Raw genomic sequence first — 26,289 nt, 5'->3', positions numbered from 1 at the left:
GCATAAAACAGTGTAAGAAAAGATTGCAATTTTTTAAATAGTCCATTGTTCACTAATTGTTCATTTTCTTTCTTTTAAATTAGTTCCTTTATATCTTTAATTTTAATTATAATTATTATAATATAGTGAACAAGTCCCTGTTCTTGAATCTGGCACACTTTTACTACTGTGAGCTGCAGCTTCTAGTATTGTAAACCAGCATTGCTGAAGAAATATTGCAAGATGTAATTTTAGCACAATTGATATGTCTCAGGATATGTCTTAATTTTAACTATGCTGTGCATGCATACCTTTAATTCATTAGCTTTTTTCCTGTAGTCATCAAGTTGTTTTTTAGTAAGCTGCAACATAGGACTTGGGGCTTCATTTTGTTCATCTATTGTTTCTGTTTCTGGTGGTGGCGATTTCTCAGAAATAATTTTAGGCACCTCCTGTATATCACAATTATATAAAAAAATCACAGCAGAAATGTATTTGTTTTAGAAAATCATACAGTCCAATGCAAGGTTTAAAAACACTTGGGTTTGTAGCCGAATACTACAAATGCAGTCCTCTACAAGCATTTAAGTATGAGAGGTATTGATTGCTTTCAATTGACACAAATTATTCTAAAAAATATATGCATGGATCATTTGCTTTAGAAAAAGGAGCAGGTGATACAAACTCAGAACTTCTTGAACTCAACAATAATTAATGAATTATCTCTATGTTCCATTGACATAAATGGCCAATGATGTTATTTTACTTTTTTCTTTTAACCCATCTTTCAGAAATGATATACTTAAAAGGTGATTTAAAGCATTTTCTTATATTTCAGCAGAAGAAATCAAAATACTACTAAAAGAAATAATTTTCTTAATCTCAATATTATTACTCCAAATCCTTCTCGGAACACTGTAAATTGCTTAGTAACTCTTGGTGAGTTAAGATTCAAATTGTAAAAAGTCAACACTGGTTTTTTTTTTCATCAGTCACAAAGTTAAGTAGATGGAAGAGGAATATCTAAAGACACCTCACTTTATTCAACTGGTTAGTTTTTTAATTCTGTTCACCCAAATTATACCCATAATCAACAAAAATAATATTCAGGAATGAAATTTTCTTGCTTAGTGCTCAGAGAAGGTAGCAATATTAGTGGATTCATCAGAGTTGAGGTGGGACAGTGGCTAGATGCAGTACTGCAGGTTACTTCTGCTGCCCGCCGGCTGCCTACAATTTGGCAGATTGAATCTCACCAGGCTCAAGGTTGATTCAGCCTTCCATCCTTCCCAGGTTGGCAAAATTAGGACCCAGATTGTTGGGGGCAAGATGCTGATTCGTAAATTGCTTAGAGGGAGCTGTAAAGCTACATGAACCACTATAGAAGTCTAAGTGCTATTGCTATTCTAAAAAAACTTTGAGACGATGAAAAACAAAAATTAGGTAAGTGGAAAAAAAGATGAAAAATCAATCCCTAAAAAACTGCCTGTCATGGACTGAGTGTGCTTAGAAGCACCTGTGGGACAAGTGGCGCTCCAAAATTCAAGATAGTGACCAATCATGTAATCAAATCCTTGCCCCTCTGCTTAGAAGACAGATGATAATGATTTGCTGGAGAGAACAGAAAACTGAGATTACTAAATATCACTGCACATAGAAGTATTTTGTCGGGGGGATCTTATATCACATATAGAAAATGTGGACTAAAATTACTAACAAAATCTATTTGGAAAGATCTTTAATTATATTGAGTAAGCTGAACCTTACAATTGCATTTTCACACCACTGAATATCCAAACTAAAAGGCTCTACATTACTAGCTAAGAAATGTAGACTCCTTCCAGTAAGATAGAGATACTTGGCTCTGATGTCTGGACAACCACCACAAAGACTTTGCAGGCTTGTAAGTTGAGCATGGGCATTATGACCCACTGTTTGTCCAAGGGTGATCCAAGCCTGTTAAGAATCCAGAAAAAATAAAATAGAATGAACAAACTGTTAAGGAATTCAAAACATTAAAATCTGAGTGTTGAAAAGGGCTTAAAATAGGCTGCCATTGAAAAAAAATTACCATAAAGAGAAATAAACTAGTGCTATAGTCCTAAAGTGTTGCTACAAAAATTACACAAAAGAGACATTCCTGAAAACTTCTGGATATTATCTAATATTTAGCACTTGCCATATACTTGTTTTTAGCAAGGCGTTTGAACTAGGATATTTCAGAGTGGTTAAATGAGATCAAATACTTGGGAACTTCTGTATAGTTTCAGCCCTGATTGTATAAATTGCTTTGATACTTTGAGGGTGACCAACACTGGGAGAAAGAATGTAAAATTACTATTTATATTGTTTACATAGAATCCTAGTAAGATTTATGTTGATTGCTTATTTAATATCCATGGCTATCACTAAGTATTGTATCTAATGTTTTATTATGAATGTCTATCATAATGATCTATCATTATTGTTGCATGTATTCTAAGAACTTTCGCACCAGAGCCAAATTCCTTGTGTTTCTAATCACACTTGGCCAATAAAGAATTCTGGAAGAATTTGATATTGTCAACATGTATATTTCTAGCCACTCAGGATGGAACTGGGAGTTTTCTATTCCAAATAGCTACTTATTGTGGATAGTAACTAGAGATTGCTGCCAAACTCCATAAACAATCATATTAATGAGTTTCACAGAAGATTTTTAAAATAACATCATCCTAAAATGACTGAATGAGATCATGCAGAAGTCTCCAAGGCACATTTCTGCTCTTTCAGAAATATCAGGCTTGTAGTCTGGGAGTAATTTTGTTCATTGCCTAAACATTGAAGATGTGATCACCTTACTTGGGGTTGGTTTCCCCAAGTAAATTGAATATATTACAAGATTTTCCCACGAGATGGCCACAATTTTTCAAACTGACGCTACTTAGTTTACATCAAAATATTGAATGTAACAAATTACACCTATGTACATTAAAGTCCTCACAGATAACGTTGCCGGCTGAATGGCAAATTTGTCTATACAGAGATATTCCTTGAGACTGTAATTGAGCCCAATGTTTCTGTTGCTGAGCAAGATGGTTGTTAAGTGAGTTGTGCTCCATTTTACCACAGCTGTTTCTTGCCACAGCTGTTATGTGAATAGTTATTAAATTAGTAGCATAGTTGTTAAGTGAATCTGACATCATCATTGACTTTGCTTGTCAGAAAGTCACAAAAAATGATCACATGACAGCAAGACACTGCAACCATCATAAATATGAACCCGTTGCCAAGCATCTCAATTTTGATCATGTGACCATGGGATGCTCAGGGGTGGGTTCCTACCAGTTCGCTCAAACCAGTATGACGGATCCAGTTTGGTTGGTGCTGATCTGTGGGCGCTGCCATCTTTTGGGGGGGGATTTTTTAAATTGGAGGTTTTTTCCTCTGCTGCTGCTTGAAAAAAAGACCCGTCCACCCACCTCTGGGGTTATATTTACCTTTATTCCTTCACCCGAGGCATAGCTAATCAGCTTTTCAGCTGTGTTTCAGACTGATTATAGCTATGATCATGCGTGGAAGTTGAATTGCACGAGGGATGTGCATGAAATGTTGCGATGCGAACTCCCCCCCACCCCACCCCTGGGAATGCTGCAACAGTCGTAAGTTTGAAAAGTGGCCATGAGTTATGTTTTTCAGTGCTGTTGTAACTTTGAACGATCACTAAAAAAACAATTGTAAGTTGAGGGCTACCTGTATTATTTCTCTTTTCTCATTTCTTAGTCATTCCCTGTGTTTATTTTTCAAGGGTGGAAGGACTACTGTGGTGAGGAAGAATGGAAAGATCTATTTCTATCCACTTTGAGACACCAGCCTTTCAAAGAAAAAATTCTACAAATGTTATGCTCATGTTTTCAACAAGACTCCCATGATAATGATGATTTCTATAGGCAGCAGATTTCTTATGAACACAGTGTACAAGGCCATACCTGTTCACCTGAATCAGAATCAGGTGTAAACCGTACAAAATCCTCAATAATTTGCTCAATTTGGTCTGCTCTAGCTTCTTTGTTCTTTTTTTCAATATTGATAAGAACAAAAATATCCAAAATGATCTCTACAAAGTTCACTTTCAGGTTTGCAAGTCTTCTCATTAAAGGTGTATTTATATTTCTAGTCTGAAATAAAAATAAAATAATTATACTGAAAATTGGAAAAGAAACGTCAAAAAATCTCAGTTTCCATAATTGTAGAAAAGATCAATATAAACATAGGAGACAAGTATGGAGGAAAGAAAACTATGATCACATGGCCTCCTTTCAGCCACGGCCTTGCTATTCTGTTTTTTTATAAGTTGGCTGTGCTCATACAGTGAGAAGCATAGGTCTATTAAATACTGTTTAAAAAGAGAAAACAGCTGCAAAATGGAATACAGAGGAGAAGAAGGTGCACATGCTTTTAGATACATATAAATATATATTATACATATAATATGTTAAAATTAACTTTCCCAAGAAGACTGGTATGCAAATTACAAATAAGGAGTCATCTACTGAATATTGGTAAAAATCACTGGTGGTTTTATAATCAGGGATGCCCAAACTTGGCAACTTCAAGACTTGTGGACTTCAATTCCCAGAGTTCTCCAGTCAGCTATATCTCCAGCTATGCTGGCTGGAGAATTCTGGAAGTTGAAGTCTACAACTCTTAAGGTTGCCAAGTTTGAAGACCTCTGTAAATCTATATGTTCACTATTAGAGCCTGGGTGTATTTCAGATTTAGTTCAATCCCAAACTGATTTGGATAAATTCAGGAGTTAAAAGTGAAGTAAATCAAATATGAGCTGATACATAAACTCTGTTAACGAACCTTAAATATGGTGATGTACAGAAAAAGATAACTTGGATTACTAATTACAATATGTTCTGCTTAAGTTAAACAACAGCTTGGATGTTTATATCACATGCTAACTCAAAACAACAGAAACCATATTTTGGCACTGTAGATTGTGTGACCATGTAAAAACTGATACATTTTTCTTTGCACTGCTCCAAAAAAAGAAAGTCTAGGAAGGAGAGGGATAAAAATTGGATTTACAATCAAAATTAACAGTTGAGTACACACTGAATTGGGGATTGTTTCAACTGGATTTGGGACTGAAGATCTGCCATACAGTACTTTCAGTTTACATCTGCACTTTCCCTGTGTTTTCAAAATACTTTAATAATACTTCCATTTAACTGACAATCGTCTCCATGTTGTAGATGCTAACACATAAACATATTACCTCATTAATTGGAAGTATATTATTAATGTGTTGAAAAAGCTCTTCCATTCGTGATACTGCACATTGTGCTAGTTTATATGCGTCTATATAATGACTTTGCTTGTCTACAACATCTTCCGTATGTTTACCAAGTATCCTGCAAAATATATTTTTTTAACGGAAAGAATATTTAGTATCTTTCTAAACAAAATAGAATGGAGAAAGAAAATATATAAGCACTACAAAATTAACAAAATTAACTAAAAGCAGCTAAAAAAAGACAAAGAAAAAAGCTATTGAGTTTTTTGTTTTCTTTTTATACTACTAATTTAATGCAATAATGCCTTATTGGTGAGATAGCCAGCACATACATACATACATACATACATACATACATACATACATACACACCCCTTAGAAAACAGACTATGTTTATATTTGCCAGTCTTCATAAAGTTATTTTATTAAAACCCAAAGCAGTTGTGTTTTACAGGCAAAATGGAATGAATAATTTAATGTCATACTGTATATAAATAATGAAAAATTAGACAAAGTAAATTAACTTGTGTATCTTGGTGGAACATTTACTAAAGATGTAAAAAAATTAAGATGTTAAAAATGTCAATTTTTAAGATCCATAAATGCTGCTAGAAATTCACTGATGTATGATCTGTTTGAAAGAATGAATACTTCTCAAAATAAATTTATATATCAGAATTTATTTTTGCCTATTGTGTGAAAGTTAGACTCATGTATTCAGGGGGATTCAAAACAATGCAGTAAGAATTGGATGCTTTAAAAATATGTGTTTAAATAAGAAGAGAATTACAGAATTACAAGAAAAAAAGAGTAAATGGGTTGAAACAAAGGGGAAGACTATCTGAATCATGCTTGGATGGAACTGAAAAGATCCTCAAAAAGAGGAAAATGAGAATTTAAAAAACAAAAGGAAATGTATGAAGTGTATAAACAGGCAAAAATAGCCTACAACAGAGTTGTGAACCTTGATTGCGTATCGTGACATATCACATTTTTGCCTTTGCGGACATGGGATGAGCGTGGTCCGTGCATGGTGCATACAGCCCGCGGACTGCCAGTTTGACAGGCCTGGCCTACAAGGATAGAAAAGCTTGAAGAAATAAATGTTGCTTGCAGTATTTCCCTTTCTTTTTTCTTACTTCATGCTTTTAATTTATTTTGACTGCTTTCTATCTTTTTGGCATTCTGTGAAATGTTGCTTATTTTAAAAAAAATGAATAGTATCTTGATATATTATTTATTTATTTATTTGGTTGGATTTCTGTGCTGCCCTTCTCCGCAGATTGAGGGTGTTTTATAACAATAAGAATAAAATACAATACGACAAGTGAAACACAGCCTAACACTAAAACTATTAATTAAAACCCCAATAGTATAAAAAAGCAGTCATTCAACAACAGTCACAGAATCACATCTACGACTGGAGCAAGATGTTAAGCTCAACGGCCCCAAGCCTGCAGACAAAGGTAAGTTTTAAAACCTTGCAAAGGGCCAGGAAGTTGGGGGTGGTACAGATCTCTAGAGGAAGTTGGTTCCAGAGGGCTGGGGCAGCCACAGAGAAGGCTCTTCACCGAGGCCCCACCAGCTGGCATTGCTTAGCTGATGGGACCTAACCACCGCTGGTCCTAAGCCATGTAGGGCTTTATAGGTCATGACCAACACTTTAAATTGCATCCGGAGACCAATTGGCAAGCAATGCAGCTCACAGAGTGATGGCGAGATGTGCATATGCCTAGGAAGGCCCATAATTGCTCGCATGGCCACATTTTGCACCAAATGTAGTCTCAGAGCGTTCTTTAAAGGTAGCCCCATAAATATGCATGTATTGTATTTATTGTATTTATTAACAATTCTGAGGACTTACCTATGAATATTTGCACAGGCCATCAATGCATCAGCACTACGATCTTTATACCCATAAGAAAGGAAGACATTCTCTAGGTGATTTAACTTATCATAAGATTCCAGCAATATTGTTTCCAACTCATCAGAAAAACTGCTAGTACTAATGAGATATTTAACCAAATCTATCTGTATGTATGCTTTCCTGCACAGAAGAATATATGAATAACATATGGTCAGATATGTCCTCCAAAGTAGCACATATATTTAAGCAACTCTTCTTATTATTATAAAAATAGCTCCTTGGCTAACATTTAATTATTTAATAAATAAATAAATAAATTGAATATCAGAAAAGCAGAAAAATCTAATGTTACACTCAGTGGCAAAGAATAGATTTCAGCTTGTTTGACTACCTGTATAAAATGAATATCTTTATATAACGCCCTGTGTAATAAAAAAAAGTTGTTACTGTATTCAACAGCATCCTTTGCGAGTGGGATCAAAAGTGATAAGACAGTGTCACGGCATGGCAGTGCAGTCAAAATCTGGGATTCCCCTTTATGAATATTGTATCTGCAATATTACTTACTGTAGGGATTAAAGCATCAGGCTGCAATACTTAGTGTAGGGATTAAAGCATCAGGCTAGGAAAAGGTCCCCAAACTTGGCAGCTTTAAGACTTGTGGACTTCAACTCCCAGAATTCTCCAGCCAGCTATGTGGCTGGAGAATTCTGGGAGTTGAAGTCCACAGATCTTAAAGTTGCCAAGTTTGAAGATCTCTGGGCTAAAAACTGGGAGACCATGAGTTCCAGTTCCACCTTAGCCACAAAGTCAGCTGCATGACTTTGGGTCAATCATTTTATCTCAGCCCTAGGAAAGAGGCAAGGGCAAACTTTTCTGAAAACCCTGGACAAAAAACCTGCAGGAACTACTGTAATTCAGGAAGGCGCTAGGAGTTTATTTTTTTTAAAAAAAAATTCTATGGCGCACACAAAAAAAATCCAATGTCCAAACAGACCTTCATTCACCCAGCTGCAACTGCCATCTTAGCTTTAAAAAAAATACTTCCTTTGCCTTAGATGTGGGTGGTTGCACTGGAAACACGCCTCCTTGCTAATTATAATTTTGGAGGGGCTTACAAAGATGTTATTCAAACCAGATGTTCCTGTTTTCATAGTCACATGGCATTATCTCCTTAAAGCAACAGAATATTTTTTCTAGGCCTGTGTGTAATTTTGAAGAAAAAAAAGTTGGATAGCTTTAAAGCAGAGGTGTCAAATATGCAACCCCTGGGCCAGATGTGTCATGTGCTGGCCATGCCTGGTTTAGCGAAGGGGAGGGAAAGTACAGTAAGTCACATGATGACACCATGACGCCATGAGTTTGATACCCCTGCTTTAAAGCAAAGAGCAAATCTGCTCAGATAAATCTGCCTAAAAAACAACTCAACCATTTTCAAAGCCAGCACGATCTTATTAAATTAGGTTAATACAGTATATTGAAGAGGCTGCAATGTTATTTCTGAAGAGGCATGTAGAGGATTGCATTATTATTTGATTATAAGAGTAAAGCCAAACTAAAATACCATCTTAACTTGTAATTACCTGGCTTCAAAGCCTGCCATTATACAACTCAGTTCAGATTCTCGATTGGGTCTTTCCTTCAATAATGGCCTCAAGACATTTATGTTTTTTTGCAGAAAATGGCAAGCCTGCATCTATGAGAAAACAGGCTGTCAAAAATACTAACAATATATTTCAGGACAAACTATATATCCTTCTGATTATGTAAAGCAGGAGTGTCAAACTCAAGGCCCACAGCCTGGATCCGGCCCATGGGTCGGATCTGGTCTGCGGGATGGTTAGATCTGGCCCGTCCTAGAAACAGCAAAGGATAGGTCGATGATGCCCCAGCCAGCAAAAACGGAGCTTGGGAGGGCCATATCCAGCCTTCCCGAGCTCCATTTTCAATGGCAGAGGGTTGCAAGAGGCCGTTGCAGCCAGAAATTGAGCTTGGGAGCCTGTTTTCACTGGCAGAACACTCGGGCCACCACAGGCACCCCTGACACAAGTAACATCAAGCTGGCCAGGTCCCTTGGCCATGCCCCTGGGCCCCTCAAGGACAAACGAGTCTTCGGAGAGGGGCGGCATACAAATCTAAGTAATAAATAAATAAATAAATAAATAAACACAACCTTGATGTAGCCCTCAATGAGATCAAGTTTGACACCCCTGTTGTAAAGCAAACGAAAACTGGAGTAAAACCTTAAATACAATTGCTGTGACATGATTTTCACTTAGTGACCAGTTAATAACAAACCAATTACAGTTGCTAAAAGAGAGCTGTCTATATTAATCATTAATATTAAAAGAATTATCTGTTCAACTATAAAATACACACTGAATGTACTATGCTGCCCTGAGTCCGTCAGGAGAGGGGCGGCTTATACATTTGAAAAAACAAACAAACAAACAAATAAATAAATACTGGATATTTCAATTAAATAAATGAATTTTTACTTACCATTTTATCATTTACTTCCTGGTCATCTCCTAAAATTGCATCAGTGAGAGCAAAAGTGCTATTATGCCAAAACTGTTCATTTCCACCTATCAAGCGGGCCTTTTCAAGCAATGCCTTTGCTTGGCCATGGTTTTTTTCTAAATTAGCTAGTACAGCTAGAAGATAAAGGCATCGTGATACACCATATGGATTATTCATTTCCTAAAAAGAAGAGATTTCAAATATGTTTTCAAGAATAATGTTGGAACATTATAATCAATAACATGCCAGGGTGTTCCATTCCATTCCTTTATATATTATGAAAAACAGATCTCGGATACAGATTAACAGAGTTGGTGGGGAGCTTGTAGGTCATCTAGTCCAACCTCCGCTCAAGCAGACCTTACACCATTTTTGACAGATGGCAGTCCAGTCTCTTCTTGAAAGCTTCCAGTGATGAAGCTCCCACAACTTCTGAAGACAAGCTTTTCCATTGTTAGGTTGCTCTCGCTGTCAGAAAATTTCCCTCTCTTCTCCTTGGTCAATTTCCATTCACTATTGCTTGCTTTAACCTTCAGTTGCTTTGGAAAATAGCTTGACCCTTTCCTATCTAAAGTTTCTGTTATTTATGGCATGAAAAACTTTTTCAGAATAATTTCAATTAAATTCAATCAGGAAATGAAGAATAGCTTGCTTAAACTAAGACAATTTATCAAAGAATTCCCTTTCCGAAACTTGAGTCATAAAAAGGCTGACCTCTTATGTACTTCCCTTGAAGTAAGTCTTCTTGAATTCAGAGGGGCTCAAATCTGCATTGCACTAAAACAATTAGATAGTCTTGGCTCAAAACCTATACATCTATCCATCCATCCACCCACCCACCCACCCACCCATCCATCCATCCATCCACCCACCCACACACACACACACACATACATACATATGTAGATCTTGATGTATTCGGGTCGTTTCCCATGTAAGATTGATAGAATCTTGGCAACATTTTGACGGGGTCTTTTCAGGCTGGTGCTTTTGGCTTCGTGTTAGGGCAAACTAAACATGGATTGAGCTGTTGTCCCACACTTTGTTCACTCTAGCACAAAACCAAAAACCAGCCTGAAGATGACGAGTGGGACCTTGTTGAAACGTCACTAAGATTCCATCAATCTTACATGGGAAAAGACCTACATACCTATACCCATGAAAATCTACAAAAACAAATACACCCCTTAAGTACCTCTACTTAAGAACTTAATTCATTCCGTGACCAGGTTCTTAAGTAGAAAAGTTCTTAAGTAGAAGCATTTTTTCCCACAGGAATCAATGTAAAGGCAAATAATGCATGTAAACCCATTAAGAAAGAAATAAAAGCTCGGAATTTGGGTGGGAGGAAGAGGAGGAAGAAGAGAAGGAGCCAAAGAAAGAAAGTGAGGGAAATAAAAAAAATCCAAAACTTTAAGGCTTTTTTTAAAAAAAGGGACTCTGAGGCAGCAAGGAGGAACATGCACCTCCCTTACACCCGGCGCGAGGCTGCCTTCCATACACTGCGCCAGAGAGAGAAACACAGGCAGGCGAGAGGGGGGAATCTTCTGCTCCTTTGACTGAAAGGCGGCTGCTGCTGCTACCTGCTCTTCCTTCCCATGGTGAAGGGCTCCCCTCTCCTCTCGCTTGCTCACTTTGTAGCCGGCGCCTTTCCTTCACTGTGGTGACTCTTCAGTTTGGCTGAAGCCGAGTTGATCCAGCCAGGGCGAAGCACCCCGTTTTGCCTTTCCACGCCCAGATGCTCTGGGAGGCAACCTCACACTGGGTGTATGGGAGGCAGCGCGAGGGAGTCACCACAGCGAAGTGGTTTATTTCCTCTCCATGCGCCCAGAGAAAGGAAAATGCTCCGTTTGCTCTGGGAAGCCCAGAGGAGGATGTTTCTTTTCTCTGGGCGCTGGCAGAGTTTTATTCCCTGTCCAAGCGCCCAGAGAAAGGAAAATGCTTTGCTCGCTCTGGACTGCCAAAGCCTCAAGCGCCACCGAAAGGCTCCTCTGGCAGCCCAGAAAAGCCCGAGATGGCTAGAATTAAAGGGGGAATAGCACGAAATTGGCCGGGCCTTCGTGCCGCTCTCAAATTTCCTGGGAAATTTTTCCAGGTTTAAGTAGAAAATGGTTCTTAACAATAGGCAAAAAAATCTTGAACACCAGTTCTTATCTAGAAAAGTTCTTAAGTAGAGGCATTCTTAAGTAAAGACACCACTGTGTATGTATATACACAGTATGTTATATAATGCTTTGTTCGCCCTAGCACAAAGCTAAAAGCACCAGCCTGAATATGACGAGTGAGACATTGTCGAAACATCGCCAGGAATCTATCAACCTTACATGGGAAAAGACCTACCTACCTACATACATACATTCTGTACATACATACATACATTCATATATATATTCAGAGCAACTCTGAGCCATTAACGCCATATAATACATTTAATACATTTTCTTAAATGTCACAGGCTATTATTAGTGGAGAATCTTAATTTCTTGACTGGTTTTGCTCAGCTGAACAGACATCTGTCTTTATACGTCCTTCATGCAGCTTATTTCTGAAATCTTTTGGTCTCTCTTGGCCTGGCAAAATGCTACAAATCCTGTTCCTTGCTCTGTTATTTCTAGATAACTGGGTTAGGTACCATTCATAATGTGGCTGTGCTAGGAACACAACTCATTTTGGTAACCATAGTTGCTCTTCATCTAAGCAGGGGTGGAGAATGCTAGCCCATTTGTGGACTTCAACTCCCAGAAAGGCCATCGTTCCCCACCCCTGATCTAAGGAAAAGCACTGGATATCCTCTCATACTGTGTAATTATACTGTGTAGTCTGTTCAAAAAAGTGTTAAAAGCTCAGGAATTGTGCAAGTCATCCTCCTGTATCAGGAACAAGGATATAAAAGACTTTTAAGTTGTTCATCTTCTGAGACTATATGTTTCACTCCTTTGTTGTACCTGTCAAATATTATGGTGGCAGAGAAGCAAAGCAATGTTTTCTTATCCATTATAAGAAACTTTTCTCAGTTTAACGAGATTGATAGGAAGAAATATTCTAAAAAGTCATTAACAGTAATACCCAGGGGTGGCCTACTGCCTGGGCAGTGGGGTATCAAAAATGGAGCTCCACCCAAGACCAACCAATTTGCACTGAAAGATGTTGAAAGAAAATGCAGGGTGCATAAGACATTCCCACAGTGTGGTAGTAAACATTTTGGTAGCCGTTCACTGGTAATACAACAAAAGCCACATCTCGTACTGCCCACCACACAACCAATTCTTTCTCAAAAGCTGACTATATCAAGATAGGTCAAATCTTAGGAGATACGGCATTTCAAAGCATTGGCATTGCTCTTTTAATGAATCCATATAAGAGTTCTTTTTGGAAATTCAACAATGACATTTAAATATTCTACATACAGTACTTTGCACCTTAGGTCAGGAGTGTCAAACTTGTGGGCCATGGGCCAGATAAGCCATATGCTGGCCATGCCCACCCCAGTTTAGCGAAGGAGGAAAAAAATGTCACAATATGTCAGGTGACAACAATGTGACGGTGCGAGTTTGATATCCCTGCCTTAGATGATCTCTCAATTCAGCTCTTCTTTTGGAAAACAGTGGATGTTCTGTAGATATAACTTTATTATTATTATTATTATTATTATTATTATTATTATTATTATTATTTTAAAAATTCTGAAATTTGACAAACTGAAAAAGGCAAGTCACTTGAGTTTCTGACAATTATGCCATTGCTGATCAAGAGTTGTGCACCTAGTTTTTCCTCTTATGATAGTTAAAAGATGTATGTTTCCTGAAAATGACAAATTTTAAAAAAACAAGTTGATGACATTAAAAAAAATAAAAATAAAAATAATAGGTTACCTGAGTTGCATGATGAGCTTCTGAGAGTAGTAATCTTGCTGGCTGATATAAACATAGCTGGATTAAGACTTCAGCTTTTTCTATCCATAAGTAGGGGAGAGAGAGACCATTTAATTCTTTTTCAGTAACTGCAATGAGTTCCCAAATCTGGAAATAATTTATTATAGAAATTATTCTTTTAAAAATATCTACATTTTGAATAATTAATTGTAAGTTAACTTTAATTATGTTAAAATGATACTTAAAAGCTCAATCAGGATATATAGTACAGTATATAGTTAATTTTATAGTTTGCCTTTTTTATTAGGAGAGCAATATAAATATTTTTAGGCAGAAAAATGGGTTGAGTTGCCTTGCAACTTTCATGCATATATACAAGAGGAATATTGGTTACCTGATCTTTTGCAGTAAATAGCTTCCTTCTTTGCTCTATATCTAGTTCTGTCCAATCAAAATTTTTATTTTCCATTTGGTTATCGTGTAAGGCATTCTCATTTTTAAATGCAATCTCTTGTCTAAATCTGAAACAGGGAAAGAAAATATTATTGTAATTGGTTAACAGAGAGACAAAACCCTGTTATATTAACCTATTATCAATGTGGTATCCCCTTCAACTTTCTTATGCCAGTGTAGTAACCTATATATTAATGAAAGCTATTACTGCAATCCATTTTGGAACTAGATGAAGCCATTTGTTACATACCTTCCTTGTTCCTTTTCATTAATAAAGATGTCACCCACTGCCTTTTCATGGAAAGATGCTGCTTGATACATTTTTAAATCTAAACATATTTTGGCAAGCCTGTGAAAGCAAATGAGACAACTTTGTGCAGTATAACATTGGTATCACATACATACATACATACATACATACATACATACATACATACATATCAGATGCAAGCATACATATATAGATACTGACAAACAAAAATGTGAATCAAATCCACATAAAAGAACAAGTGATGTTTGCAATGGAAATGATTTTAGGGTAAAATTTCCTCAACCAAACAACAGTGCTTTTAAACAGCTGGAGGAGAAGATGCAGAAAGAACTTCAATTGTGAAGCCTAATTGAAAAAATGGATTCTTAGATCCATTTAGAATTGCATTTAACTTAGACTTCACATTTTAAAGCAGCATGTAATAGGCTGAACTATCAACCATTGCTTAAAAGAAGCAATATAATTAGACCTTCAATAAATTGGAAAATTATTTAGCACAAAACTTTCATCAATTTCCAAATTAGATCATACAGCCAGAGTCACATAACAATCTGTGCTTGTCTGGAGAACTCAGATGAAACTTATCCAAAGTAGCCAATGATGGCTGTGATTGCAATTGAAGTAAAAGACTGGAAAAGCAGATATTTAATGCTCTTTTTTTACCCATTACATCTCCCAGCCAAGGACTCCACATACATTAATGGTTGAATTTCTGTATATGCTTTTTTCAACATAAAAAAGCAATGAAATATGAAAGAGGCAGTTTCAAAGTACTGGTTTCTATTGCTACATATATACCACCCTCTTATCATTTCTCAAAAGGGTAATATTTGAGATCTAGACCAGGGCTGTCAAACTCCTGGCCCATGGGCCAGATGCGTCACACATTGGCCATGCCCATGCCCATTTTAGTGAAGGGGGAAAAAGGGGGGCAAAGTCCCGATACATCACATGAAGCCACCATGGTGACATGAGTTTGACACACCTGACTTACACTATAGTTTTCAAAGGAATATATAAAAAGCCATATATAAAAAACAATGTATTACTTGGGAGACCCTAATCTCAAACATTATTGGTTTCACATTAAAGATTCTAAATGAAGTGTATTACATCCTATCTGCATGAATGACTCCCATTAAATATATAAATTTACTGCCACGTATGCCAGTCAATAGAATGGGAACCATCAGCTGACAAACAGCTCATTCAGAAATGTATATTCTCAGATGAACTTCAACATAGACAACCATTTAAATATGAGCCAGCAGTGTGCAGCAGCTGCTAAAAAAGCCAATATAGTTCTAGGCTGCATTAACAGAGGGAGAAGATCACGTGAAGTGTTAATAATAATTTATAAGGCCTTGGCAAGGCCACACTTAGAATACTGCATTCAGTTTTGGTCACCACGATGCAAAAAGGATGTCGAGACTCTAGAAAAAGCACAGAGAAGAGTGACAAAGATGATTAGGGGTTTAAAGGCTAAAATATATGAAGAACGGTTGCAAGAACTGGGCATGGCTAGTTTAATGAAAAGAAGGACCAGGGGAGACATGATAGCAGTCAACCTATTCTCCAAAGCATCTGAGGGTAGAACAAGAAGCAATGGGTGGAAACTAAACAAGGAGAGAAGTAATTTAGAACTAAGGAAAAGTCCTGACAGTTAGAACAATTAATCAGTGGAACCCCTTGCCTCCAAAAGTTGTGAATGCTCTAACATTGGAAGTTTTAAAGAAGATGTTGGACAACCATTTGTCTGAAATAGAGTAGGGTTTCCTGCCTAAGCAGAGGGTTGGACTAGAAGACCTCCAAGGTCCTTCCAACTCTGTTGCTGCTGCTACTGTTGTTGTTGTTGTTGTTGTTATTATTATTATTATTATTATTATTATTATTATTATTGAAACCCTGAATTCAATATATAATCCTCATTGGCAAACTTTTTCCAACATTCACTACCTGATGGCAGGGAGATAAAAATATTTTTGGAATGTTGCCAAAATCTTCTAAAAATGACAAACCTTCATTTTAACATTTAAAATTAAATCTTATGCTATTGTTTTAGCAAAGACATGGGCCCAAGGAAATTTTGAATTGAGAGACAATACAGTTTACTCTTCTGTGTTTTGATCTGCCAAACTGCTGGCAGCCAGTGATCAGCAGAAGTTGCTTTCAGTACTGCACTGTAAATACTCTGCCACTGAGGCTCTGTATTAATGGTCTCAAATAATGTGATAAATGAGATGGCTTTTCTTAGTGATCACATTATTTTGATAGCACGTTTTCCTACCATATAATAGTTATTATATACTAACATTTTTTTCTACATTGCAAAATCAATGTAAGAGTTTTCTTACTATATTATAAGAATTAATTTTATACCCAATTCTAGTGGCTCATCCCCAATAAAGGTAGTCTTTGCTTAATGACAGTAATTGGGGTCCTGAATTTCTGTTGCTAGCATTGTAGTCATAAAGAATGAGATCACATAACAACATCAGTTAGTGATGTTGCTTTGCTAAGTGAGGATCATGTGTTGTTAAGTGGAGATCAGTGGAGAAAACATCATCTTCCTCTTGGTTTCCAACAAGCAAAATCAATGGGGAAGTCAGCAGGAAATCTCAAGTTCCGGGAGGCTCATTAGTGGAACATGAGTGCATCAGAGACAGGGGATGGCTGCTATTGGGTGGGGAAGGTATGAAATCTGGTTGCTAAGCATCAGGTTCACAACCACATAACTGAAATGATGGTGGTATGGCCAGAACTTTGAGGACCCATCATAAATACCACTTGTTCAACGCCATTGCAAATTTGAGTGGTAATTGAATAAGTATTCATTAAAGGAATATAGATAAGAAAGTCATGGGAAGGTATACAGTACACATATATCAAGAATCAATTCCTAATATTCAGCATATGATAATTATCATTCTCAAAAGCAGTAACAGTAGTATAAAATCTGACATGATTTAATTGTGTCAAATTCTGATTGTGAGGATCAAAGCCAATATAATTGTATTAAGGCCTGAGAAATATATCTATGTATATGTGTGCATATAAAACAAAGTAGGAAACACAATTATATGGTTGGCAGTGATTAATTTAAATCATTAAAAAAACGAAGCTCTGTGGCTTTCTGGCAATTTATAGCTAAGTCCTCTGAGGGCTACCCTATGGCTAACCCCTAAAAGCTACCTATTATAGAGAAAACACTCCCACTATCTGTCTGGGAAAAGCATTTATTGAACTATTTTTGGTGATGACTCAGCTAATATATTGATCTTTGAATTAAGTCAAGAATGTATTCATGGCCAGCCACTAATATCCTCCTTTGACATTTCTAAATTAATCTCGCAATTGAAAAATGGAAAGGCCACTTGGGGGATATATGATTCCACTGAACTACTGAAAATGAACATTGATTGGTAAGCTCCAACTTTGGTGACCTTATTCACTTTCTAGACTGCTTTTTTCAGATCCCTGAAGACTTGGCTGATCTATTATCTTTTTAAAAAATCAGGATGGATTTAATTCAATCAATTATCATTCGATCAATTTACAAAGCACGATCAGCAACATTGTTTGCCTTAGAAACTGTTAGATGAATTAATGTAGGAAAATATTCTGTCAGAGGAGCATGTAGGGTTCAAATAGATCAGTTTTAGACTAACATATTGAAATAAAGTAAATTAGTAGCTCACCATCCTTCCAGGAAACTTAGTACAGTGTACTTGATTGTAAATCTTAAATCCAGGTTTGATTTGATTCCTAGCGACAAGCTCTAGAAGAATTTAACACTCTTCTGTATGGCCTGCTGATTATTACTTTTAATGAAAAAATCAAGATGATAGCTGGATGCTATCATTGGCTCAAGGTTGACACAGCTTTCCATCCTTCTGAGATTGATAAAATGAGGACTCAGATTGTTGGGGGCAATATGCTGACTCTGTAAATTGCTTAGAGTGGGATGTAAAGCACTAGGAATCATTTTATAAATCTAAGTGCTGGTGCTATTGCTATTTTGAAGCAGCTTCTGGTCCTATAGAGCGATAATTGTTATAAACAAAATAAATATATGCACCAAGTATACATTCAGCATAAAGGTTTCTAAATAAATACTTCTGGGGCCAGACATTCCAATTCCACTCTATTTAAACTTGCAGAACTATTCTACTGGCATGCAATACAATCTAAGAGGTTTTGGAGCAATGAAAAACTGAAATGTTCCACCATTAAAAAAACAATCTAAAATTTATAAGTGGCCAGAAAGGACACTGAAATGTTTCACATTGACTAAAAAGTAACAAATACAAACCTGAGACGGTAGAGATTTGACAGACTTTTGCTTTCAACAACATCATTAGCAATAATTTCAGCCAAGTGAAGTAGTGGAAGAGTCATGTGAGTACATAACATTGTCTGTAGTTCCTTAAGTAAAAGGTCTAAATAATATAAGGTGCGTGTCTAAAATTAAAAGAATAAATGGCAATTTCACTATATACTTGTGTACGTTTTCAATTCTTTAAAAAAAGGCTTCAGAAATAAATCCCTCAAAGGCAGATTTCTATACAGTACAGGAAAACTAAGTACGGTATGTGTTTGCAAATAGCTAAGTTAAGCATGAATACATACTTACACAAATGTATGTGAGGATAATAACATTTTGTATTCTGAGCTACTAAATAAACTCACCTTTGCTGCTTACTTGTACTTTAGATTAACTTGCAGATATTACAACAAAACATGCCCCACATACAGGTAGTCCTTGCTTCCTGACCATTCATTTGGAGACCATCTGAATTTACCATAGTGCTGAAAAAATAACTTTATACCCATTTATGATTGTTGCAGCATTCCTCAATCATGTGATCGCTTATATGGATTAGTAGTTGTCCTATGCCTATCTTTTTATTCTTTTTTTTCTTGTTGAGCAGACTGATTGGAGAGAAAGGGATTGCAAGAAAGCAAACAGTTTGCTCTTCTACACATCAATAGCAAATGATCACACTGGTGGCCTAGGACTGACAGCTGGGTATCCTACGCAAACAGCTTATAGTACTCTTTTGAACCTCTTTCTCTTCAGTCTTTCTGCTCTATGGGGGGGTCATGAAGAAGTTAGACAGAGGAGACATTGCCTATAAAAACTCCCCCTTCCCCCAGTGGAGAGATTGGAAAGGAAGAGATTTCAAGTGAGCACTATAAGCTGTTTATAAAGAATGCCTGCCTTCCAGTCCCTTGGCTACCAGCGTAATAGCATTGTTTTCAATGTAAACAAAACAGCACTCAGGCCTTTAAGCTTTCCAAAGAGCATGGGAAAAGTTAGGAGGCAAGCAAATGCCTCCTTATCTCAGTTTAGTCTGAACAGAGTCATAATCATGTGATTTCCCACTTAGTAGTGTAGTTATTAGTCTTAATTAGGGTTGTTAAGAACAGTACAAGAACTACCCGTAGCTTCAATATATATATAATAATAATGAACAAAAGAAGCCAGAAGCAAGTCACAGCTGGAAATAGAAAAGAGAGAGGAATAGATAATTTCAAGATATTACTCACAGGTGCTAAAATGGTTTCTCTGTTCACAGTGCAGCCACTTGCGTCCTGTTTAAAGGCTTCTCTAATCTCATCAGGGCACTCATAGCTAGCCCATTCCTCCACATTTCCAGGCAAGGCATCAATTGGCCCCTTCTTTTTCACCTTCTCTCTACTGGCTGAGCCTCCCTGAAAATTGGACTCTTATGTTTAAGGAAGTTTCTTTCTTGTTAACATAAATGAAATAAAAATACTACATTAAAGGAAATGTACCTTTTTTGCATCTTTGGGTGATTTCTCTTTCTCTTTTTTAGGAGGGCTTGTAGGTGAAACTTGCGTAGCATCAGGCTTTGGAGAAGAAGAAGAAAAGAACCAGTGATCAATATTTCCGTAATAATGCATTCAGTCCTACTAAAGTTTTTTCTTAAAATAAGTCTCAACTCTTCTCATGGGTTAAGTTTAGGATTTTCATGCAGAAATAATAATAAAGAGAACGGTAATGTTTTAGCTACCCTGTTTCCCCCAAAATAAGATATCCCCTGAAAACAAGCCCTCCTCTGAAAATAAACCCTCCCCAAAAATATTTAAACGCATACGCAGCCGATCCCCACCACTTCCTCTGGTTAGGGTTAGCTAGAAATCAGATAAGACAGCAAGAGGAACCTTGTCTTTGAGCACCCACCCTAAAATAATAAGACCTCCCCAAAAATAAGGCCAAGCATTTATTTCAGAGTTTTTTTTAAAAAAATAAGACAGGCTATTATTTTCAGAGAAACCAGATATGTGGAAATGACTTTCTTTACTTTCTTCAACAGACAGAAATTCCAAATTTGGGAATATTAAAGAGATAATGTTTTATCCTTCAGTCTAATAATAATGAGGAAGAAAGAGACACTATTTATTTATTAAATTTGTATACCACCCATCTCTCTGCCAAATGACTCTGGGTAGCTTACAATATTATGATTAATAACAAAACAATCACAGGAATAATAAAACAATTGTAATATGCATCACAAATTAAAAGAGGCTTAAAAACAGCAGGAAAGCAACAATGAATCATCAGTTTAATTTTAGACAGATGAGTCTACATAAGTAAAATTTTGTGAATGGATCCCTCTCACATTGTCTTATAAATGATCACTGCTATAGAATTTGTGTTGATTACGCTGATGAATGTTTTCACAATGTAAAGTTCTGTGGCAGCTTTTATGTGACGTGTATACAGTGATCCCTCAAGTTTCGCGATCTCGATCTTCGCGAAACGCTATATCGCGATTTTTAAAAAAATATTAATTTAAAAAAAAACCACTTCCGGGTTTGGCTTCGGGAGTCAGCTGGGAAGCGGCGCGGCTGTTTTAAAAGGTCGCAGCCGGCCTGGGGGGCTTCCCAGCACCCCCCCGAACCCCCAACCCGGGTTCGGGGGGTGCTGGAAAGCCCCCCAGGCCGGCTGCGACCTTTTAAAACAGCCGCGCCGCTTCCCAGCTGAGTCCTGAAGCCAAACGCCAAAGGCGAACTTCCGCGTTTGGCTTCAGGACTCAGCTGGGAAGCGGCGCGGCTGCTTTAAAAGGTCGCAGCCGGCCTGGGGGGCTTCCCAGCACCCCCCCGAACCCCCAACCCGGGTTCGGGGGGTTCTGGAAAGCCCCCCAGGCCGGCTGCGACCTTTTAAAACAGCCGCGCCGCTTCCCAGCTGAGTCCTGAAGCCAAACGCCAAAGGCGAACTTCCGCGTTTGGCTTCAGGACTCAGCTGGGAAGCGGCGCGGCTGTTTTAAAAGGTCGCAGCCAGCCTGGGGGGCTTCCCAGCACCGCCCCCCGAACCCCCAACCTGGGTCTTCCCGGCCGCCCACGCAAAGGGGAAACCCCGGCTCCTCGCTGATGCCCGCCGCTCGCCCCGCCCGCCAGCAAGAGGGGGAAGACCCAGGGAAGGTTCCTTCGGCCGACCAGCAGCTGATCTGCTCGGTAGCGCAGCAGCAGCGAGGAGCCGAATCGGGGTTTCCCCTTTGCATGGGCGGCAGGGGACGCAAACTCCACCATCTACGCATGCGTGGCCATAGAAAAAAGGGCGCGCATGCGCAGATGGTGTTTTTACTTCCGCAACCCTACATCGCGAAAAATCGATTATCGCGAGGGGTCTTGGAACGGAACCCTAGCGATAATAGAGGGATCACTGTTTCCAAGTAAAAAGCATTAACTTCACTGCTAATATATTTTCAGAAAAGAAAGGTAGTAACAGAAGTTTCAAAGTTTAACTTCTCTAGATATTATTACATTATCACCCTTATGACCCTGAACACTACCTCTGCTAATTTTTGCTGGTAGATGCTGGTAGATCAACAAATCTGGAAATCCAGATGTTATCTACTAATGAATTAGAAGTATTAACAATACTCTTCTTAATAACAACATTTATTAAACTTGGCAGTATTTGTAACACGCCATATGCATCATGATGTCACCACAGCTATAACACAATTATGATATTGTACAGTAATCCCTTGCTACTTCATGGTTCATCTTTCGCGGATTCGCTATTTCACAGGTTTTCAAAGGGGGCTTAAATCCATTAAAAAATTTAAATGCATTAAAAATTCATAAAATTCTTCTACAGTACTACTGTACTCTATTAAAGAAACTGGTAGGATATCACATGTAGTTCCAGCTGAAAAACATTATAGAATGACTGTTTAATGCAAAGGGTGGGTTTTAAAAGTCCAAATACTTGTTAAATACATAAAAAAATATATTTTCTCTACTTCACGGAAATTCGTTTTTCACAGGTGGTCTTGGAACACATCCCCCGCAAAAAATGAGGGATCACTGTAGTATAATCTATTAGCTATGTCATTGGCATGATGACATTATGGAATATGTGTGATTGTTTCCCCCCTCCTCCCACAAATACTCATGATGGGAGGAAATGTTTGGATATGAAGACAAGGTCAGTTTATGAGAGAGAGGTACATTACCTTTTTTGCATCCTTTTTGTCTTTTGATTTTGGAGTTGCTGATTGGGCTGGTGAAACTTTGTTCTGTGCCTTTAAAAACAATCCTGCTGTTGTAAATGACAGCTGAAAAATAATTACATTTACTTTAGTGAAGGGAAAAAACCCAAGAAGTACAATATTTAATTCAAGCAAATGATGAATTTCTGTTATGGAAAAAATAAAATAAGATTACCAAGAATAAAACCTTTTTAAAAAAAACAGATTTATAGATTACCTTTACTTTCTATACATAAAAGTTCAAGTCATGTATCATATTAGAAGCCAGCTTAAGAAAATTCCTAAAAAAGTAAAATGATTTTTTCAAACTTCTTTTTCAAAAATGTAACTGAACCAACAAATACAGTTTGGTTTACTTTGCATCCCTAATTTTTTACTATTTTTAAGGGGCAACTTTTTTTTAAAAAAAATCTTTTCTTAAAATGGTGAGGGAACATTGGTTTCTATCAAGAGCAGAGACACAAAAAATACAGTAGGGGAACTAGTCTCCACAGTAGGAGAACTAGTCTCCAAGGATGGGTGGACCTTGTCCGCAGTCAATCAAGACTGCCAACTATAAAGTTGCCCCTCACCTTAGGATACCCCCCTTTCTGACTCAGTCTGAGTCCAGGACGTGTGCTTTTGCTTCCAGCAATCCATCCTAAGATATACTCATCATCTTCTCATCCATCCATCCACCCTTGGAGACTTGCATCCATCATTCAAACTGTAAGTTCCTTCCCCCTGCGACCTCCCTAATACCCGGAATCATAGATGGGTTGAGGCAGCTGCCACTCCTGCCTCCAGCCGAAGGCCCTTAAGGATCTCCATTGTCCCAGCTGAGAGAGGGGGGAAGTGGTATGCAGCCCAAAGGGGGGTTGCATCCGAGACATCTGGAGGGAATGGAGCTGTTTTACATGCTAAAAAGCATGTAAACTAAGACTGTTTTTATTCCTTGGTTGGGATTAGCCAATAAGTTTGTAAAGTAATAAGTGATCTTTCACTTTCCTGCCAACATATATTGTTATGTTTAGGCTTTGATTTAGTCATTTTGATATATTTCACACTTTTTTTTCTAGAAGACTAAGATTCTGAAAGCTTCATTACCATTTGTTGCCTTAATGTTGACAAGTTTGCTGATTCAGTTTAAGTAGTTTTATGTAGCAAATATAATTGCACTTATGAAAATATTAAAAAATTAGAGTAATTCCAATTAAATATTGTTATAAGATCAGTGCACAGCAAAAAATGATATACATTTTTGTTCATACTAATAGCATTACAAATTCTATTATTCTACACAAGTGGGAATTTCTTTTAACAAGTTTTTGGAACAGACTTGACATTCAAGTATATTAAGAAATCACTTGCATATAATTTATCTTCATTAAAAGCTACAATAATTCTTTTTGGAAGATCAATGTGATTGAGGTAAGTGCTTTGAATTCAAGCCACTGTTCATTAAAAAAACCCACCATAATAGATTTGCACAATGCATTTAGCAGCCTTCTAGTCACCATTTTCTTATCTCACCTGCCACATGCGAATCACAAAAGCATACGCCATCAAACAGTATTGCTCGTAAAAAGTTGAATCATAGCCAGAAATGACTGCCATTATTGTATAAGCTCTAAATAAAGCTTCTAACTGTTTTATGCTTCTTAATTCTCCAATACTAATTTGGTTTATTGATTCTATAACGAAAATATCAGTCAGTATGATTGAAAATGTTTTATATAACAGTTTAAACATACATTGTTGGTATATCTTACATAGCAGACATGTATTGTATAACTTGTAAGGTCCATCTGTAATTGGTCCCGGATAATGTCTCAAGCATTAATTTTATCTCCCTCACCCTTTAATTTAAAAAGCGAAATCATCAGCCATGTATCAATATTTTATTTAAATGAAAAAGAGGAAAAATATCACCTGTAAGAAGGCCACAGGAAAAAAAATCTAAATGTTTTTAATGTCAAAGGGAACAAATGTTATATCACAGTACACCCCCAGTGCTAACATAAACACAGCTATTTCTGGAGGATAGCTAGAAAAACGTACCTTCTTCGTCAGGGTTTTTTTGGAGAGGTTTGAGATACAATAACATATTTATTCCCCATTCCAGGTGCTTAATAGCCTCACTAAGAGAAAACTGCCTGCAATACAGCCATTCTGCAAATCCTAAGATATTATCCACTTTCTTCAATTCAGATTCCTTTTTCTACATGAAAACAGTAAGCACACAATCAGACTAGTTCTTGATGCATATTCCCTTTAGAGGAAAACAAAGGAATCTAAATTCAGGTAGCCCTTGACTTATAACAATTCGTTTAGTGACTGTTCAAAGCTATAACAGCATTAAAATGACGTATGACAATTTTTCACTCTTATGACATTTCACAGAATCTCCATGGTTACATGTTCAAAATTCAGATGCTTGGCAATTGGTTCATACTTATGATGGTTGCAGTGATCACGTGATCAGTTTCTGAAAACCTCTGATAAGCAAAGTCAATGGGGAAACCAGATTCACTGGTTACTAATTTAACAATTGCAATGATTCATTTAACAACTGAAGCAAGAATGGTCCTAAGCAAGAAGAGGCGAAACTCTCTTAACACATGTTTCACTTAGCAACATAAATGTTGGGCTAAGTTGTGGTTGTAACTCAAGGACTACCGGTGTACAAAAGCCCACATTGCTTTTAGGCAAACTGCAACATCATATCAGAGAATCATGGAATTATAGATTGGGAAAGGATCACAAAAGGATCACAAAATTAATCTATTATTGGTTACTGTAAGCAAGTACTGGGGAAAAGGGAGGTATTTTTTACATCTGTCAGGACCAAAAGCTTTGATTAAGTTATGTAACAACATTGGTATAAACCTAACTCTGATGTATCTCTAGAAGACAAATACATTTATTTCATTTCAGAGATAGTACTAGGAATTTAGAGGAAGGAAAAATATTTATGAATGGCATGATAAATATTGAAAGAGATATTTAAAACATGAAATGTACATTCACTCAGGTACCTCTAATATGTGGTACTCCAAAGGTGTCTCAAAGAAAGCTATTTAAGGTAAGGCAATACTGAAAATTCTTAACCATGTTAATTCTTAGGCCTCCCTGGATGTTTAGGTGGGGAATCACAGAAGGCTATTAATCTTCTCAAAAAATAGCAAGTCTCTGGAGAAAGATCTAGAATTAGGAATTACATAACGCTTATATTCTTTCTACCACTATCAGATATTGATTTTTCATCAAAACCTGCAAACTAATAGCATCTTTTAAAGATAAGATATTTACTAACCTGTAAAACTTCAATTGCATTTTGGTAGCAAGATAATTGTCCCACAATATCAAAGGAAACAGATGCCAAGCGATGCCACATATCTGACATGTAGTCTTCAGTTTCATCACGGAATTTCTGAATTTCCAGTATATAATTACGTCCTAGTCTTGCCTTTACCATGACCATATGCTTAAAAATTGGACTATGAAGGAAAATTTTATCTAGTCAGATTTAT

At 37.1% G+C, this 26,289-nt stretch overlaps 1 protein-coding gene across 5 annotated transcripts in view; it reads right to left on the bottom strand.

Moving 5' to 3' along the window:
• The window catches only part of CFAP46 (cilia and flagella associated protein 46), a 117,270-nt gene that overhangs the window by 30,532 nt on the left and 60,449 nt on the right, over positions 1-26,289 (bottom strand). For all 5 annotated transcript variants that reach the window (XR_011559176.1, XM_070752436.1, XM_070752434.1 and 2 more), the window contains 17 exons: positions 26,073-26,256; positions 24,818-24,977; positions 24,290-24,450; positions 22,742-22,843; positions 20,049-20,123; positions 19,800-19,964; positions 18,562-18,710; positions 14,229-14,327; positions 13,920-14,046; positions 13,526-13,672; positions 9,633-9,833; positions 8,714-8,826; positions 7,128-7,310; positions 5,246-5,381; positions 3,948-4,136; positions 1,747-1,935; positions 291-431 (listed from right to left, as the gene is read on the bottom strand). Coding sequence is in view for 4 of the 5 variants with exons in the window: in XM_070752436.1 (XP_070608537.1) it covers positions 291-431; positions 1,747-1,935; positions 3,948-4,136; positions 5,246-5,381; positions 7,128-7,310; positions 8,714-8,826; positions 9,633-9,833; positions 13,526-13,672; positions 13,920-14,046; positions 14,229-14,327; positions 18,562-18,710; positions 19,800-19,964; positions 20,049-20,123; positions 22,742-22,843; positions 24,290-24,450; positions 24,818-24,977; positions 26,073-26,256 (2,521 nt within the window). In the remaining variant the exon portion in view is untranslated. The remainder of the gene's footprint in view (positions 1-290; positions 432-1,746; positions 1,936-3,947; positions 4,137-5,245; positions 5,382-7,127; positions 7,311-8,713; positions 8,827-9,632; positions 9,834-13,525; positions 13,673-13,919; positions 14,047-14,228; positions 14,328-18,561; positions 18,711-19,799; positions 19,965-20,048; positions 20,124-22,741; positions 22,844-24,289; positions 24,451-24,817; positions 24,978-26,072; positions 26,257-26,289) is intronic.

Source organism: Erythrolamprus reginae, chromosome 5 (assembly GCF_031021105.1).
Source record: "Erythrolamprus reginae isolate rEryReg1 chromosome 5, rEryReg1.hap1, whole genome shotgun sequence".
Classification (NCBI taxonomy): Eukaryota; Metazoa; Chordata; class Lepidosauria; order Squamata; family Dipsadidae; genus Erythrolamprus; species Erythrolamprus reginae.
The sequence above is the reverse complement of the archived record's forward strand: the minus strand, read 5'-3'. Positions and strand labels throughout refer to the sequence as shown.